This window comes from Centropristis striata, chromosome 12 (assembly GCF_030273125.1).
Source record: "Centropristis striata isolate RG_2023a ecotype Rhode Island chromosome 12, C.striata_1.0, whole genome shotgun sequence".
In the NCBI taxonomy this organism is placed as follows: Eukaryota; Metazoa; Chordata; class Actinopteri; order Perciformes; family Serranidae; genus Centropristis; species Centropristis striata.
The window spans coordinates 35,815,703-35,835,053 of record NC_081528.1 but is presented as its reverse complement, the minus strand read 5'-3'; the positions used below and the strand labels follow the sequence as shown (position 1 = coordinate 35,835,053).

General features: G+C 39.4%; 1 protein-coding gene across 2 annotated transcripts in view; it reads left to right on the top strand.

Moving 5' to 3' along the window:
- diaph2 (diaphanous-related formin 2) overlaps positions 1-19,351 on the top strand; it is a 519,741-nt gene that overhangs the window by 439,703 nt on the left and 60,687 nt on the right. For both annotated transcript variants that reach the window (XM_059345604.1, XM_059345603.1), the window contains exon 27: positions 6,779-6,914. In XM_059345604.1, coding sequence (XP_059201587.1) covers positions 6,779-6,914 — 136 coding nt within the window. The remainder of the gene's footprint in view (positions 1-6,778; positions 6,915-19,351) is intronic.

Sequence of the window (19,351 nt, the reverse complement as noted above, 5' to 3'; positions counted from 1 at the left end):
TTTTACCGTAAATTAAACAGATTATTTTTTACAGTGTACTTCAGATCAAAGTAAAACTAAAAATCCTTCTGCAGAGAAAAAAGCACGTCGGGCAAAGCAGATTTGTTGTCAAAAAGGTCTTATTAATGACAAGGTAAACAACACGTCATCTCATTTTCTTTCTCCCTGAGTCTGTTAAACATTTATTCAATCACTTTGCTTTTTTCCACCTTCTCCAGTCTATCCATCCCTCCTTGCACAGCCCCAAAAATTCCCAGAGCCCGGATAATGACATGGTGTCCAGAAGGCATGCTCTAAATCTTCCCAAGCCATTATTGTGAATGACAAGGTCCCCTTGTCTGAATCCTTCTTCCTTCTTTACACTGATCCCCATCTGAAAACAACTTTTCATTCCCACTGATCAAAGTGCACCAACACACAAAACAACGCTCCCTCAAGGATTCCAGAGTTGCATATCTCTAAAAGAGGCATCCACCCAAGAAAATAAATTATTCTCTCAAGCAAATAGCTGCATATGAATATTTTATTACTGATTTAAACTTTCCTGCTATGGATAAGGGGAGGGAACTGAGTGGGATAAAGTGTTGTGGTGTGGTGAAAATAGGGGGGGGGGGCTGGTTATAAGTTGATGTATTCACATAAAAACAATCCTTTAATCACCATATTCTTCAGATATTATTTATAGTTTTTGGCTGCTCAGCTCTGCTGACAGAAAGGCTAATCCCATCTGCTTGCAGAGCACAAGGAATCAATGCTTGTTTCTACTTGAATGTTGTTTTTTATTTTCTTACCCTGTGAAAATAACTGAGCTAGCTCCTTTGCAGCAGCATCCTCAGCTTTTTTTTGTCAGTGAAGGAATTTGGGGAAGATGTCTGCTCGTTATTTATCTTTGACAATGTCGACCTACATCAACAATTACTGATTTGTTCCAACTGGCAAATCTAATGAACACTATGACTTCTTGGCAGCTAATAATTTAGAGAAGAGCCCTGAATTTAACTTCTTGATATTCCTGGTGTGTCTCAGACCTTTATTTCAATATTGAGACATTGAGTTGTTTGACTCAGACAGAACATCTTCGCTAACTTCTCTCTTTGTTGCATTGCCCTGTGTAATGCATTCACAGCACAAAGCATCTGCAGTATTAAAGAATTCCATTGCAATACAGTCACCCTAAATTGCTTTTACTAAAAAGCTAGGGCTTAATGCACCCGACCGACATGAGGCATTTGAGTAAACGCATTGACAGACAGTCCTCACAGAACTGAATGTAACTGATAAGAGAATCCATTAACTCTATTTTCCTACTGTTTCATTTTCTTTCTCTCCCTCTATTTCGTCCCATTCTCTCTTTTTTTTTTCTGCGGCCAATGAAATATTATTTGATTTCAGCACATGGAGTCAGTATTCGAAGAGTCCAACAATTTGTTAATTTAATGCTGCTGCCATATTCTGAAATAGAGTATGAGTGAAATGCAATCGCAGGGTCTGTATGTGTAATCCTGACCAGGAGCATGGGGGATGAGGATTTTTCCATTAATGAGTTATCAAAGCGCAGCAGATGGGCAGGGATGAGCTAACAGTCTTCCTTGTTAATTGAGTGACTTTCTAATAAGACCAAAAGACCCAGACCGGGTTCGCAAAGTAGCAAGATAGAGCATCTATGAGATTAGAATGATGATTTGTGTGTGTGTCTTCGTGTGAGGTTGGTATCCGTCCACTTTGGAGCCCATTTGATATTTCTAAGGCTTGCTAATTCCTTTACAATATGACAAATTATCATAATCATGCTGATAATGCTGAATATGATGATCTGGCAGTGCCACTCTCTGCACCTTCTTCTTGCTGAATCACTGTCATGATTCCTCAGTATTTTTTTCGGATACAGTCGTAAAAAACGTTTACAGATTGTGTTCAATGTTAAATTTGTGTTTTAAGTTTTATAAAATTCTAGAACTGAAAATGGAGAAAATAAAGAATAAATCAAATAAATAGCTGAATAAACACCAATACTGCATGTTCATTCCTGACTGTTTAAGTAAAGAATAAACATTACAACAATACAAATGAAGTAAATGGCTAATCCCATCTTTAAATCACCCAAGGCACTGTTTTATTCTCATGTTTTGTATACGTATAGGTTGTATCCGTCCACTTTGGAGCCCATTTGATATTTCTAAGGCTTGCTAATTCCTTTACAATATGACAAATTATCATAATCATGCTGATAATGCTGAATATGATGTTCTGGCAGAGCCACTCTCTGCACCTCCTTGCTGAATCACTGTCATGATTCCTCAGTATTTTTATCTGATACAGTCGTAAAAACCGTTGCACCAGATTTTGGAGGTCACCTGTCAATATGGGAATACGTCTATAGCGCAGAGCAGAAGTCTGACAATCTGTAACCTATAACTTCTTGAAGCCCCCCCCCACCCCCCGCCCCCCATATCCTGGCACACAGTGTAACAGATGGCTAATAAACACATTTGCTGCTTAAAGCCCAGGCGCTGTAGTGTTTGTAAAATTCAAATGAGATATAGCAGTGACACTCTCTGTGTGAGATCACTGGTGCAACTGAGCAGTTGGAAATAATCATTGCTCCCTCATTGGACTGGCAAACTTGTATGCATGGGAGGGGAGACATGCTGTGGGAGATGTATTGTGTTGTGCAGGGTCAAGGAAGAACAGCAAACACATTTCATGAATTATTGAAAGAACAGACCTGGAAAGGGAAATTGCTGCCTGGCCCTTGTTGGTAGATTGGACCTGTGGGTTGCACAGCGTTCAGTTTTCCAGCCAGTTATAGATAGAGGACTACTTATAATCTCCATCTTAGACACACCGGAGGCCGTGAGAAGAAGTGAGCGTATGTCACACTCCTGGCCTCTGGTGTGTCTAAGATGAACAGGCTTTTGGGTTCAATAGTGTTGTTGACAAGCCGACCTAGCTTTAAGGTGCTATTATGTGAAACAGCACATTTTGTTTTGTATTTTCGAGACGATTCTTACTCTAAATTTACATAGCGCTCTGAGCAATATGTGCCCTGCATTTTCTTACTTTACACCTGAGGGGTTCAGTGCACAAAAGCAGTCATAAACATGGCCTCTGGACTGCAGGGTTTCACTGTTTTATTTAAGGATTGTTAGGTAGAATCAAGGCCAAAAAGGGCACTGTCTATCATGGTGGATAATCATAGGGGAACAAATCTTTTGACCTTTTGGGTTAGTTTGAAGTGCTACACTATACTTCAGACCTTCTTCAATACTATACTGTACTTTATTTTTCTCCTTTTTCTATATATAGAACAAATGTGACTGTTTGTCTTACTTGTTACTTTATTGGACATGTTATTATCTGATGATCTAATTTGCAAATAAATTCCTCACTATTGTGCCTTATATTAATAATGTCATGTACAGACACTTTAAGCAGGTTCTATTCGCTGAAAAATGCCATGCAATTTAGTCAAAATCTCTCAAAAAGCTTGTAAGTGGTCTTTGTCACTGTATATTTCAACACTTAATATTTGCCATAAATGATAATAGATACATTTTTTTATTTCTTATGTAAATTTTCAATCATCTTGTGGTGTTAAATGTAGAGCTGGACCAATATGATTTTTTAAAACCATTACTGATTTTAAAGTGGGAAAAAAATCACTGATAACATGGCTGCCAATATTGTAAATTTTTAGCTATGTTGTTTTTCCACAATTTTTCATAAAGATAACTGCAAACATACTTAAGAGGCTTTCAGATGTGTTCAATGTTAAATTTGTGTTTTAAGATTTATACAATTCTAGAACTGAAAATGGAGAAAATAAAGAATAAATCAAATAAATAGCTGAATAAACACCAGTACTGCATATTCATTCCTGACTGTTTAAGTAAAGAATAAACATTACAACAATACAAATGAAGTAAATGGCTAACCCCATCTTTAAATCACCCAAGGCACTGTTTTCTTTTTATGTTTTGTATACAAAGATTAAATATCAGACATATTTAATATACGCCAATACTAATAAATGCAGAATTGTCTGTGATTGGCCAAATCCACCGACCAGTTTAATGATGTCACATTTCAAGACCACAGAAATTAATGAACCCTACTCATGCTGCTTTATAAATGTATACTTTGAGTAGCTCAAAGTTGTTGTAGAATATTTTTCCTATGAATAAATGATGAAGCTTTCATTGAGTGGCATTATACTCATATTCAGCAAGGGACACAACTGTGTCAAGGCCAAAAATGCCTTGTTTCCATGGTCACCTGAAATCATATTCTAAACATTTGTACTTTGATCTTGAGTAGACGAGTAGACATACCCGAGAGGCGAAACAAGATGCATGGATTTGTTTCTAAACATATTTTTTTTCTAACATTCATACAGAACATTTGAGTTGATTTTAGAAGAACCAGTTCTTTTGTGTTCTGTTCCAGTGAGGTTTAAATCTGGTTCTCTGCACTGAAGAGTATTTTTAAAAACACATCTCACGAGGTTTGTTTATCTCTATGTCCTCCTACAATATACAGAGTTGGCAAGAAAATGAGACCTGATAACAATCAGCTTTTGCCAACGGCAAAAAAGGGGCCGTCAAAGAGAATGGTGAAGAGAAAAATAAGAGATCAGTGGAAACATATTTGTTGCCATGGCAATTAGTGGTGCTGTGTGATTAGAGCAACATAATTACGTTGCATAATCATGTTTACAGTCAGAATTAGTTGTTTGTTTAAAATAAGTTTTGCCGGCAGGATTTTATTTGTAATCTACATAATTTATCTTCCGACTTATGCTGTAGCAATGCAGTGATATTACTTCCCAAAAATGAATTGAGTCCTGTCAGTGCATGAGGACAGAAATCAATTTGATCTGTGCTGCCAGTGCTGCCCATCACTTAAGCAAAATGAGCAAGTTAACTGTTTCATTACTGAAAAATACAACACAGCACTCGTCCACTCTAATTCAAAACAGCAGCAAAGTGCACACAGTCAATAGCCCTTATGGAGTGTAGCCGTATCATTTACACAACCTTGATGTGGCGATAAAATGTAGGTTGGTGTTTGAGTGTTCACCCAGTTGTAGCAGCTGACGAAGCAAAACATCTCTCTTACGTGTTCATAATGCACGTAATGCAAAAACATCCTCACCCCCTCTTATTATTCTGCTCTCTCTCTCTCTCTCTCCTCCTCTCTCTCTGTCTCCCTCTCTCTATCATTGCCCTTGTCATCCAACAAGGAGACAGTGACAATGAGGGCTCGTGTCCTTGGACATGGAGCAAAGCTCTACTATTGACTGGCATCATGAGCTGCTCTTTCCTTGTTCCTTCCCCACAATCCCTGTAATCCCTCTGTCTTAGCTGCCAACACGACACACACATCAGGACCACAGGGGCATTAGATGGGGGGCCTACTGTCGCCACTTATTATATCAGTGCACAGACAGGGCCATGCCTTCACTTACTGACACACACACACATATGCATACAGAAGGAGGAACACCACAGATGAGCAGAAGAACAAAGATGCCCATGGTCTCACAGAAATCCGTGAAATAGCCACGGATTTGCTTAACTCAAAATCCGTGGAATAGCCACGGAATCGGTCAAATTTCCGTGAAACTGACACAGATTTCGCTACAATGCAAGTTAATGCCAGTCATATCCCGTGGCTATTCCAACATATAAAGTGATTATGTACATTCACTGAGTGAAGATTTAGAAAATAAAACATATATTTCTCACTAGAAATGTGATCAAAATCCATTTTTATGCAGAAAGTAAGTCAAAATATAGATTTTTTCACTAAAAATGAGAGAACTGTCCACCATGTTTTTTGTTCTGACCGCTGGGACCTTAAAGTCACGTGACTTGGAACAAACCAATAGCCACGGGATATGACTGTCATTAACTTGCATTGTAGGGAAATCTGTGTCAGTTTCACGGAAATTTGAGCGATTCCGTGGCTATTCCACGGATTTTGAGTTAAGCGAAATCCGTGGCTATTTCACGGATTTCTGTGAGACCAGGTTGCCATGGACAGCGTACGGACACGGGCTCCTATGCAAAGATACAGTACGACCTCTCACACATACACTAACACCTATGATGGCTCCTGTCAAGGCTCTGCCACAGGCATAGGATGAAAGAACATTTTGTTGCCTCCAAAGGTCACTCGGTTGCATCTTACTCTCTGTTGGCACACGAACAAACTGACACATTTGTAAAGGCTGAATCCGTAGCGTTGATTATCTTTCTTTCTCTGACTCCTTCCTGACATTTCAGCTGGTCACGAAGGAGGAAGCTGATATATCTGTCTCCATCCTCAGAGACTGGCACACTGCTGCTACTGCTGCTTTTCTCATGCAATTGCTCCCCCCCATATTGACAAAAGGAAATATACCTAGCATGGTACATATGTGAGATGATCATCTAGCCTTTTTTGGTGCCACATTGATGTATTATTGACAACAAATCAGCTCTGTGTATTATTGAAAATATGTAAAGCAGGGCAGGAGCCTTGCACACAAATATGCTTGTATTAAAAAGCCCATACACAAGGCATGATATATTGTTTATTCCAGCAGCTTATCTCTAACTATCAAACCCTTCTCTGAATAAGAATTTGCTGATGGCATGCTGCCGCTTCTGAATGCTATACTGTAGCGAAGACACTAAAAAGAGTGGTGGTGGCAGGAGCCAGATTCTGATTATATCTGTCTGTTTGTGTGTGTGTGTGTGTGTGTGTGTGTGTGTGTGTGTGTGTGCCTCATCAGGAAGCAGTGAAGGAGAACCACAAGAAGAGGGAGATGGAGGAGAAGATCAAGAGAGCCAAGCTGGCGAAGGAGAAAGCCGAGCGGGAGAAGCAGGAGCGCCAGCAGAAGAAGAAGCAGCTGATTGACATGAACAAAGGTATGCCACTTCTCCCCGCGCCACCACAGAGACAGAGACGGGGAGGCAGGTGGGGAGTTAGGATGAGGAGAACAGGAGGATAGAAAGGGGGGTTTCATGGAATTGTGCTTCACACGGATTTGAACTCTGAAGGAAGAGGATAATGTGTAGAAGAACGGGGGAGTCATCTTTTTCAGCTGTGGAGGAGTCTTATACTTACCCCCGTAGCCGATACAATGCTTCCAAACAACAGGCAGATTATGCTACTTTTAGCTTGTTTTTTTCCACGGTACATTTGCTCACATAGAAAGAAACACTCTCTACTGCGGTAATATGCACATGTATTTCTAAACATTTAACCCATGTAAAGTAATAGTGTTGTTATTCTGCAGCAGTACCATTTTTCCAGACTTTATTTTAGCTCTCACATAATTGACTGTGGCACGCAATATGTAGGTCACATGTACAGACAGGAAACTGTGGTCGACTCACAAAAGAGGCTGTAGATTGCTCTTCTAACACGACCATGCAGTTTGTTATTCATGTGCAAGCAACACAACAGAAATGTATCATTCCTGCAGTCTGACACTGTTTTTGCGAACAGTGTGCTATATTTATTGTTGAGAATCACTGAAATTACTCTATTGTCCTCTGGCGATGCCAGTAAACCGTGTATTGATCAGTGTAAGTTGCAGTTGTTCAGACATGAAAAATTAGAGCGACAGAGCTGGATGCCTGTGTCTAGTTATGCCAATGACATTGAGAAGGAATTTCAAGCCTGAAGGGGCTTTGCAAGCAGTCAGTGTGGTCTTTTGTCCACTTTTTTGACAAACAGACTGGGATTTCCACAATTCACCAGCTTCTAAATGTCAGCGCCAGCCAAGGACCTCTCTGTAGCTCAGCCACATTGGGAAATGTGACAAGACAAGTCTTCAGTATGCCACAAACTCTCCAAGATAATTGATGCATGCTACAGCCTTTTCTTTTTTTTTTCCCTGAGCAGTGACCTCTTTGAAAGCTTCACTTTTAATAATCAAACATGGCTGGGCTGAAGGAGTCTGTCTGCCACGCTCTCTCTCTCTCTCTCTCATGCTGGCTAACCAGATGGAGAAGGGTAGAAAAGTAGGTATGATATTAAATATTTCTGCCATAGCAGATTTTGATCTCCGTTTCTGAATGCCATAATATGACTTACATGAATAAAACATGAGGATGACATGGGCAACGTTGCCTGCAGCCTTTGAGATAGTGGGGATTGTCCTCCACATCAACACCTAGCTCATTGGACCGTCGCAATCACTACGACCTCCGCAGTTATAGAATACAAGCTTTTATATTCAAGTTGTGCTGCTTCTTACCCCGTCAAGGTTCTTACCTGCATTGACTAAACATTTTCATTAAACCTTGAATAGTGCTTCTCTGTGTACTAACTTTTCTCTGTGTGAAATGCAATCAGAGAAAGGACAATCAAACGCGGAGCTCTTTGAATGGATGGTGTGAATGGAAATGTGAACTTGAGCCAGAAGCAGGTTGGAGGTCACAGCAGCTCGGTGTTGTGTCTCAGTTTCTCTTTTAAACTGCTTGGTTGGAGCACTCATTGCATGATATTTAGTGTTTTCTTGATGCACATCTTTCTTCTCTCTCTGCCTCCACTCCTCTCCAGTTGACAGCCTTGGCTTTAGAGCCTTGGCTCTTCTCTCCCATTCTGTTCTAAAATTCTATGTGTGCTTCAGATATTTTTGAGTTAGTTATTTGAGGAGGCTTTTTACATCAATATTTTACGCGGAGCATTGGCCGTGTCTTTTGTGAAGGTTGATGAAAATAAAGTAGTGTTCGGCACAAAGAGGCTTTTTTAATTCCTCTTCCCATTGATGAATCATGTCCAAACATTTTCCACATTAATTTTGCATTTTGAAGGTGGAAAGGCTAATTTATGCGCTGAAATAGATAGATAGATAGATAGATAGATAGATAGATAGATAGATAGATAGATAGATAGATAGATAGATAGATAGATAGATAGATAGATAGATAGATAGATAGATAGATAGATACACTGCAAAAAATATCTGTAGATTTTATTTCTATTTCATTTCTGTAGATGACAGTAAAACACCATAAAATGATAAACGGGTTAATTCAGTTTCAGTAACAATGAAACACCGTAAATGTATATATCAGCCAAAACATTATTTTTTACATTTTTATTTATTTTTTAAATACATTACTCCACTGTAAAATACATTGGCAACGTGTTTGTAGCAAAAAATATGATGTACAAACCATCATTTTTGCATTCATTCTTTGTAAAAATATTTTTTCTCTCTGTTAAATGTACTAAACACCATATCTCCAACAGAAATAAACTGTAATATTTAATGGTAAAATCTTTAATTTATGCAGCATTTATAAAGTATTTTCTTGTCAATTATATGGAAGAACAAAGTTTCTTTTGATGGAAAAACTTTTTATTTATACGGTAAAATATGAACTAAAATGGCAATCTTAAACGTGAATTCAACAGTGCTAATATCATTATACCTTAATGTTACAAAAAGTTGCACCGTATTTATTACGGTAAAGTTCTGGCAACCACAGCTGCCGTTTTTTTACCGTAAAAACAAAAGTATTTTTTTTTACAGTGTAGATAGATAGATAGATAGATAGATAGATAGATAGATAGATAGATAGATAGATAGATAGATAGATAGATAGATAGATAGATAGATAGATAGATAGATTTTGTTTTCAGCATTGAAAAACATTTTTTATTGAAAATAAAATGTGATTAATCATCCTGCCCTAATAGATAGAGAGATGGGCATTTGTTGACCTTAATATAGTGATTTTTTAATGTTTACAAATCCTTTAAAATGAACAGATGGAGGAAACATATGGCCATTGTATTATGAGATTTAAGTACAGGTCAATATCTCTTTAATGGATTTACTGATTTACTAATTGTATTGCTTAAAAGACTGTTTGATGGATCATACTATTGTGTTAAATGGAATTTCAAGAGGCTATTTTTGAGAAGGGATAGATTTTATGTAATTTCACAAATTGCGACCTAATCCTCTTCGCTTGCAAATGATTAACAATGAAATGCATATTTAATGAAAGTTTAATTCATTTAGCTTTTGCCAGGATGGCACCGGGGTGGGGGAGGGGAAACAGACAAATGCTTTCAGGAAACTGATAAAATAAAATATTGTTTTCCCTTTTCCCAGTTGATAAAACTTGGGATTATTCTCTCTGCAAGTGCATTGATATGTGCACTTCCTCAACAAGCATGATTGATAGATGAGACAAGTGCTGAGCTAAACGTGTTTTCCTTGTGAAGTATTACAAATCCTAATGTAGGAAATTGCTTATGAAATCATTACCCAGTCACCCCATTTGTTTTAATTTGCTCTAAGTGGATTTCCATATTCTCTTGAACTGACCAGATGTTGAACATTTACCAAAACGCTGTTCTTCGCTGGAAAAAAACGGTTAAACACTGTAGAATAAACCCAAACTAATGCTTCTGTCTAAAGCAGAGGAAGATGGCTCATCACGGCAGGATTTTTTATATTTTTGATGGTGCCATATGAAAATATGTCGCAAGCAGCAGGCCAAGTGTGTCAAGAGCTGGAGCATGGTAGAGCATCTGGACTTTGTTTCTCTAAGGCATTAGTGAGGAGTAGCAGGCCCCTCTGGCCTCCTACTCGGCTGGCATCACCAGGGTCAGTGCCCCCGTCTGGGGCAAGTGTCTGCACCCACATGTCAACTACATACCCCAGTCAAATCCACTAAGCTCTGAACAGAGCCGGAAAGCGTACATGCCGATTTGAGTACAATGCAGCTTGGCATAAGGCACATAGGAATAAACAAACAGCCAGGACCAGAAAAAAGTTATTTGAGCATTTTATTTAGTCCAGGCATTTCTCCCAGGTACCTAAGAGAAGTAGTGAAGAAGTTTGTGTTTGCCATGTTTACTGTCAACTTTTCTCAGACCTACTCTATACACTATGGTTTTCAGTCTGTGAATAGCTGCAGTAGCTTGTTAAAGCCCCCTTCGCCATTTGAACATCTGAAAAACATTTTTTATTACCAACCTGAGGAATATCAAGTTGAGGAGCATATTGGTTGTAGCCTGTGAGTTTTACAGCACCTTTTTATGGGTGCACCAACTGTCTGCTATGTTACTTGACTACACACATAAAATGTAATCCAACTGGACTCCAGCAGCATCAGATCAAATCACTTTCTTAACTAATCCCACACCTCAACATGCAATATTTTGATTTGAAAACAAAGTTTTGTAACAAGCTATGTAAAAACTATTAAAATGGTGCTAGATAGTATCGTTGATACTATAAACCAAATTAAGAGGCTCCACAGATGCTGTTTTTATGATTAGGTTTTACCTGCAAAGTGATTATTTTTTTACTTTATGAATTAGAGCCCACTCAGCCGCTTCAATCCATTCTTGCAACAGCTTGCAGACACCGGCAGAATGCAGACCCGTATATGGGGGTTGCTCTGAGGGAGTATTATAGTTGAAAAATAGGTTTTTGTCAAGGTGTTTGTGTTAATATAACTTTTGAACACACATTATTATCATCTTTAATGCGGTTGTCTTTGATCACACAACAGCTGGAAGTTGTGTTTACTTCATACTTTATCACAGTGTTTAAAAATGACTCAGCCCATTAGTAGGAAATGTAGGTCTTATGATGTTAAACTTCTCAAAGAGACAGAGGAACAGATATTTAACGAAATGTCAAACAATTAAAGACTCTGTGTGCAGCGTTAATCCTTAAATGGTGCTTCATTTTGATTTCAGTGCAGTTTAAAATTATTTTGCGTCCTCCTTTTCTCTCCACAAGCTTTTCTGTGTGCTGGTGATAGTCGTTGAGGCTTTTTCCTGCTAGAATGAGGTCTCCATGTCTCTCCGATTCTCTGCAGAGAGGAGTTGGCATGTTGACAATGATGGGCCTGCAGCTTCTATTTATGCATCCTCCTTGTCAACCTTTCACACTTTGAGGATGAACTAGTGTATGTTTGCATAAATAAAAGTGGGCCTCTCTCAAAAAAGCATTTAGTTTACTAAATACAAGCAAAATAAGTTAGTGTGGGCTTTGACTGCTTTTCAGACATGTTACATTTTTGAACAAACACGCAAGAGGGCGTGGATGTTTATTGTTTATTGTTAAAAAGATCCCCATTAGCTGTCACCAAAAGTGGGAGGAGCTAGTCTTCCTGGGGTCCACAAGACAAAACAAAAATCACTTAACAATTAAACATTGTAGACATTATTATATACGTCATCAGAAATCATTCCGAATAAGTTATTACATTCATATCTATTACATTAATTCTCACTTTCATACAGTAAATATGTTAATTCACTACTCACAAATTGAAATAGTGCATTCTCAAGTAATAATTAAAAGATACTTTACTATTCAGTTCATGTATATTCAGTGGGCAATTATTCCAATAACTGATAAATAACTGTTCTCTTTAAGCTGCGTTTTTTGGTCAATTTGTGCCTTTTCTGGTCATTTTGTGTCTTTTTTGGTCATTTTTTGTCTTTTTTTTTTTGTCATTTTGTGTCTTTATTATCATTTTGTGGTCAATTTGTGCCTTTTTGGTCATTTTGTGTCTATTTTTGGTCATTTTGTGTCTTTTTTTGGTCATTTTGTGTCTTTTTTGGTCATTTTGTGTCTTTTTTTTATAATTGTGTGGTCAATTTGTGCCTTTTTTGGTCATTTTGTGTCTTTTTTGGTCACTTTGTGTCTTTTTTTGTCATTTTGTCAACAATTAAACATTGTAGACATTATTATATACGTCATCAGAAATCATTCCGAATAAGTTATTACATTCATATCTATTACATTAATTCTCACTTTCATACAGTAAATATGTTAATTCACTACTCACAAATTTAAATAGTGCATTCTCAAGTAATAATTAAAAGATACTTTACTATTCAGTTCACATATATTCAGTGGGCAATTATTCCAATAACTGATAGCACGATAAATAACTGTTCTCTTTAAGGCATTTGATTTTGGACATGGTGACATCATCTGACCACCATTAGCTGACCTTGTCACATAAGAATGAACCTGATCACATCTGACAATTTGGTTATATAAGAAATGTGGCATTCTATTGTCCAGACTTTTAAAGGTGGATTTAAGAAGATGCACATGCAAGATTTGTTAAATAATACACATTTAAGATCACAACCACTCAACCTAAGATCCAGCTATTGTTAGAGCCTAACAGGATCACTTATATTGATCCTATAAGCGAAAATGTCCTCATCAGAGTTTGTTTCCTGCATTTTCCTGAAGTTAAGAAGTTGTGAAAGTGTTTTTTTCTTTTGTTTACCAAAGCATATTTTCCAAATTCAACTGTCTATTACTGAGGCATGCTAAGCTAAATTGACATATTTCCGTGCAGCTGGCTGACTGGTTGTGGCTGGCGGAGGCCTGTCAGCAGTGACAGTGGCAGAGATGTGGATTGATGGCTTTGTGTGACACTGACAGCTGCCAGTAGGCCAGTGCATACCTGCGTCGCAGCCATGCCAGCCAGGTGATCATAGACAAGCGGTGACAGGCGGTGGTGGGCTGGACAGGTTAGCTCGCTAAGTTTGCATAGTGTCTCAAGAGCACAGCCGACATGGCAAACAATATCACCAGGGGAGATAGTCTTATAGAGACGTGAAGGTCAGGAACCTAAGTAGATAAAAGAAATGTTTCTGAGAAGACTCGCCATTCCTCAGCTTAGCTTGGGAAATGAAGCCGGTATTAGGAAGCTCAAGCTGACCTTCATGTTTGCTGCAGAATATAACGAACAAGGACAGACCTTCACAGAATGTAATGATGATATATTGCACAATGCCTCTGAATTTGCTGCCTGTTTATTCCCCAAAGTGGCATTTCTTTGTCATGCCAATGATGGCTTCCATGTCTGGTTATATATTTGTAGTATCTGATGAGTTATAAAAATGAAGGATCTTTTACCGTATCTGCATATGGATGTCGCACCAGTGGAATGGCAAACTCTCGGCAAATTGCTTTTCTCTCTCCGTCCTTGCATCCGAGCCGTGTGGATCCAGAGTGCAGACTGTGCGGTGCATGCTCTGAAACTCCTGAGTATAGATTGGTGAATTCCATCATTACCTTGAAAGACGGGAACAAGGGCACCAGGATTATCTGCTGTCATACACCCATTCTAATAAATAACAGCATATTAGATTGTGCTGTATCTCCAGTCGGAATCAGAATCTGCCTCGAGGCGATGATGCCACACAGAATACGGCTGACTGCGTCTCAACTGAGGCCCATAAGAGCAACAACATGAATAGAAACATGGAGAAAAAGTAGAATTATTCATAAACAAATGACATGCAAGCATTAAATACATCTGATTGAATGCGAAATGTCGTTTTGTAAGTGGAGGATACAATAAAATACTCATCCAGTGCTCGTCTTCTCATACTATAACATTTTCAGTGCATTTCCATAAATAAATGTCAGCATGAGGAAAGCGAGCCTGGCTTCATAGGAAGGCTTTTAATATTCTATGATAAATACCATAGTTCATTAGCAATTAAATGCAACACGAGGGAATAGTCTCTCCCACATTTTGTCTGTCTGCCTCTTGCAGTAAATTGTCAAGCTGAATATGCATTGTTATTATTATTTTTTTTTTAAATCTTATGGCACCCTCTTTTGTAGAGAGAGGAGGACAACGAACACTAATTAAAACTGCACTTGAAAGCTTTTAATCACTTTTATCTTTTATCTTTAACTTAATTTAGTTAAGGTCACAAGGAAGTGAGACATGCATCAGATATTTCTGCCTTTCCTGTTTCCTCTCTCTAATTCCATCAGAGTCTGCACGTCTCTTTCCGTGTCTCACACACACTATATACTCGTCCCTCCATGTTCCTTTCTCTCATCCCATTGCTTTGGTAAATGTTCTCCATCTCCTTGGTGAAATCAGCTCAGGCACAGTTGAATCTCATTAATTTGTGGGTGGTTCAAGTGTCTGATCATTTCCCCTCCCAGATCTGGACCTCACCAGTCACTTTACAGTCAATCAAACCTAATTACCCTCACTACAAAGACCATCAAATCCCATTGTCAAATCCATTTAGCTTCCCCAGACGGCACCGCCTTTCACTGATGCAAAAAGCCCATGTGTGGTTTGGTGCAGACATTATCTTCATCTGGATTCCAAAACTCTGCATCAGCTATACAAATGTGCCACTTGTGTAAAATGGGTAATGTATACTGCCCAGGATGGATGAAACCCAAAATGTTTATAGCATCATATACTTCCACATGCCAAAGCCTTTTTGACACTCCTTTCGTTTTAATAACCCGATTCATTTAGGTGACTCTGGTATAAACAGTCACATATGCTAAATGTCTGTAATGCCCTGCCATATATGCACAATTGAGACATGGGACGTTTCTGTCCATATGCCAGAGCAGCACAGTAAAGGTGTTTAAATGCTTGAGGTTCACCCAAACTGCAATAGAAATGTGCCATCTGCATCGAACCAGATTACTACGACTGCATTATTCTCTGCAGTGGCTCACCTGCAGTATTTAAAACCAATTCACTGATCAAAAAAAGAACAATAATTGTGCTTTAAGTAGACCACTCACAAGCAGTCCATCATTAACCTTGAGGATTAACGCTGCACTTCCTGTTGCTGCTTCACAATAGACACCTTCTAAAAAAAAACATGTGAATTGAATTAGTTGAAAATTATAGTGAAATGTGTGCAGAAAGTGGTCAGATTGCATTTAAGCTCCTTTGTAGGATTTCTGAATTCCTCCCAGTTGTAGTATTTAAAAAGACACGGCAGAAATAAATTCACACTCAAGCACCACAACTCCTTTCTAAGAAGCCAACCTGAGAATGAAAATAAAATCATCAACATGGACCAATTTTCACTGGGATCGCCTTATTTTTCTGCAAACAAAAACAGATTGTATGCCAACAGACGGATTTTGAAAAATGCTGTAACACCCCCCAAAAAATGCACATTTGAAGCTTTTTATAGTGGCAGATTTTGCAACTGCTCCATCATGGCAAAGAGCAGATCAGAAAACACTTCCACTGGAATCTATTAGAAGTGGTTAAAAAAAAAAAAAGAAAGCAAGAAAAAGAAACTGACTGAAACTAAACTCCACAACAGAGCAACTCTCACATTAAACAGGTGCTACAGTAAAAAAAAATGAATATAGTTAGCCTGATAAAAACCATGCTTCTGTCTAGTCGCCTGTAAGACCACACATTTTGATTGGTTTATAGCAGGGGTCTCAAACTCAAATTACCTGGGGGCCGCTGGAGGCAGTATCAAAAAGACACAAAATTACTAAAATAAAAACACAAAATGACAGAAAAAGCTAAATTACTTACAAAAAGACACAAAAATAATAAAAAGAAGACACTAAATGACCAAAAAAAGACACAAAAATCTAAATTACTTTAAAAACAAAGACATAAAATGACAAAAAAGACACAACATTACTTAGACACAAAATTATTTTAAAAAAGACACAAAATTAACCAAAAAAGACACAAAATTATTTTAAAAAAAGACATAAAATTACCAAAAAAGGTAATTAAAGGGACACACACAACACGGTAAAGTGCCATTCATATAAAACTCTCATTAAACTTTCATATCAAGGTGGGGGCCACAAAATATCGTCACAAGGGCCGCAATTGGCCCGCGGGCCGCGAGTTTGAGACCCATGGTTTATAGCAACAGCTCGGTACAGAGCAGATGCCATCAGCGTTTATCCCCCGGTGTGGGGCAGCAGTGAAAATGCATATGGTTCAGGGTTTACCCCATTGCAGCTAAATTTAGCATTACCTAGCCCTTTGGAAAAGCAGCAGCAGTAGTCTAGTCTGGTGTGAGGCCCGGCTCCCGTTGCCCTGCTGGCACCCTGACATGTTGACCCCATGTGGCTTAGAGAAAGTATGTCAAGTTAACATCTGTCAGTGCCGGGTTGGAGCTCTCCCCTGTGTGTTGGTGGTGTTACTGGGCAAACTAGCCAGAAGCAGTGAATAGATGGTGATCGCAATATGGTAACTGGGGGGGCCCGCAGGCACTAGAAGTAAATTATAGCAGAGGAAGCAGAGTGTGGTGACTGCCACGTAGCGAGCATCTCTTCCCCCCTACCCCTTCCCATCTCCCAACCTCCCCTCCCTACTGTTTCTCACTTGGGTCCTGGCAGCATCCATCCAGATGGAGGGTTTATTTTTGTTTTTGTTTGTTTACTTATTCATGTATCCAGCTATTCGGGGCATCGCAGGGGCTTTCGTTGCACCACAGAATGCAAATCGCCACGGCGGCTAATCCACTTTCATCTCTCCCTTGTCGACATCCGACTTCTCTCCACGTTTCCCCGAGTCTCTCGCAGTCAGGACATCTCTGTTTCTTTCAGGCTGTGGGATCAGACCTGCAGTGACCAGGCCAGCCTACCTCCAACTCTTTGTCTGTACTTCATGCATGTCAAACACAATGCACCTCTCACCTCTCAGCCACCTTTCCCATCTTCAAGACATTCTGCCCTCTCGCCACATTTTCTCATCCTCTCTCCCCTCCTGACCCTGGCGCCACACAGGGGCTCATATCAAGAGGAAAGTAGAAGCTATACTGCCATTCCCCCTGGAATGGAGGGTTGTGGGAGCATCCCTAATCGAGTTAGGGAGGACATGAGTGGGTTTGCTCATCAAGTTGTTACAGTAAAACAATCCAGATGAATCAGCAAGCAAATCTGTCTTTTTTATTAGCCATCTTACCCTTCCGTTCCCCTTTTCCCTCCTCTCCTTTTCACTAAATAAGACGAGTAAACATGCACACACCTATAAATTAAAGGCTGCAGCCTGTCTAAAAAGTTTCTCGGGGCATCGTGTCAAAGCTTTGTCAGAGTTGGGTGGTTGGACTGCAGGGAGAGAGGGGGTAAACAAGGGGAGAGAGGGAAAAACAAAGGAAAGACGTCGAACAGGTGCATGACTGCTGTCCTTCCAGCGCTTGTGTTCTCCGTGCTCTCTGTGGCAGCAATGGTCTCTGCCTGCACGGGTCTTAGGAGCTGCTGGGACTGCAGGTAAGGAAGGGTGACGGGAGGGGGTGACTCCACTCAAAGCCAGACAGGAGGAGAGTAGACGGCGGGGCGGTGAGAGGAGGGGGATACTGAGTAATGCAGGTGGTTGTGTACGTCGAGGTGGCTGAGGCTGAATTCAGATGTGAAAGTAGCACGAAACCAGGTGCATACAAGTGAGAGTACACCAAGCAGATTAAAAGAAAGTGTGGTTGTTGCCTCTCCACCTGGCCATAAAGCAGCCCCCCCCCCCCCCCCCCCCCCCCCCCTCCTTCCACCAAGGCCTTTGTTTCACAGCTAATGGTCCAGGTTAATTGCACAGGTGACTCTCTGTGGGGGAACAGATGGGCTCAAATGTGTTCAAAAACAATCCGCAGCAAGCAAAAACACTAGCAACGACTTGTTCTCTCCTCTTCACTCTTCCTTTTCTTTCTCATCCTCTCTACTGGAGTCATGGAGGGCGACTGGGGTGAGGTTAAACTCTTACTGTGTTCCTCTCTCACAGTGGTTTTAATTCATCAAGCACAAGGCCTGTAAGCACTCATTAGATCTCATTACCGTGCAAATTAGACTCAGGGACTGGCTACTGGAAGGATTGTGGATAAAAGACATCTCTCCTATGCCCGATGTTCCTCATGTCAAACACTTTAATTTGTTTAGGGAGGAGAGTGCTTTGCTTATATAAATTCAGGGGGTATGTAGCTGTGATTGATTAAAATATGTGACTTTGACAAATATCATTATTTTGTATGCTAACGCTGTTATTTATCTTTTCAATTAACATGCCACTGTTGCTACCAGTTTCACTCTTGGCATAAAGGATGTCATAATTTGCCACTATATTAAAAACCCACACATACCAGACAGAAGCTTTTTAGAATTCTAAGAATTATTCGTCTCTCTTTTCCCCCATGAATCATGGAGGCTGCATGTGAGCCATCAGAAATTGAAGTCTCAATCGATCCACTGTGTTTTTTCTCCCCAGCACAACATGCAGGAGATGACAGATAGCAAATTGAATTTATGAACAGACTTTGTTGACAATGCTGCATAATTATAGGAATGCCATGCCTTTGGTATTTAAAAAAAAAAAAAAAAAAAGCCCAGCATTTCATTCAAATACATACAAGGTTTTCTGCTCGGATGATTGAGTGAAAGGCTTTGTCACGTTTTTCCAAAGCGACAGCTGTTCTTTTACTCTGCAGTTATATACATATTTTGACTGTTGTAGATGACTGATTATAATTGGCAGAAATAAACAAATGAGATGTCAGGTTTTGCATAGTTTAAGCTTGTTTGTTTGATTCCTAATTGGTTCCTTGACTGAGG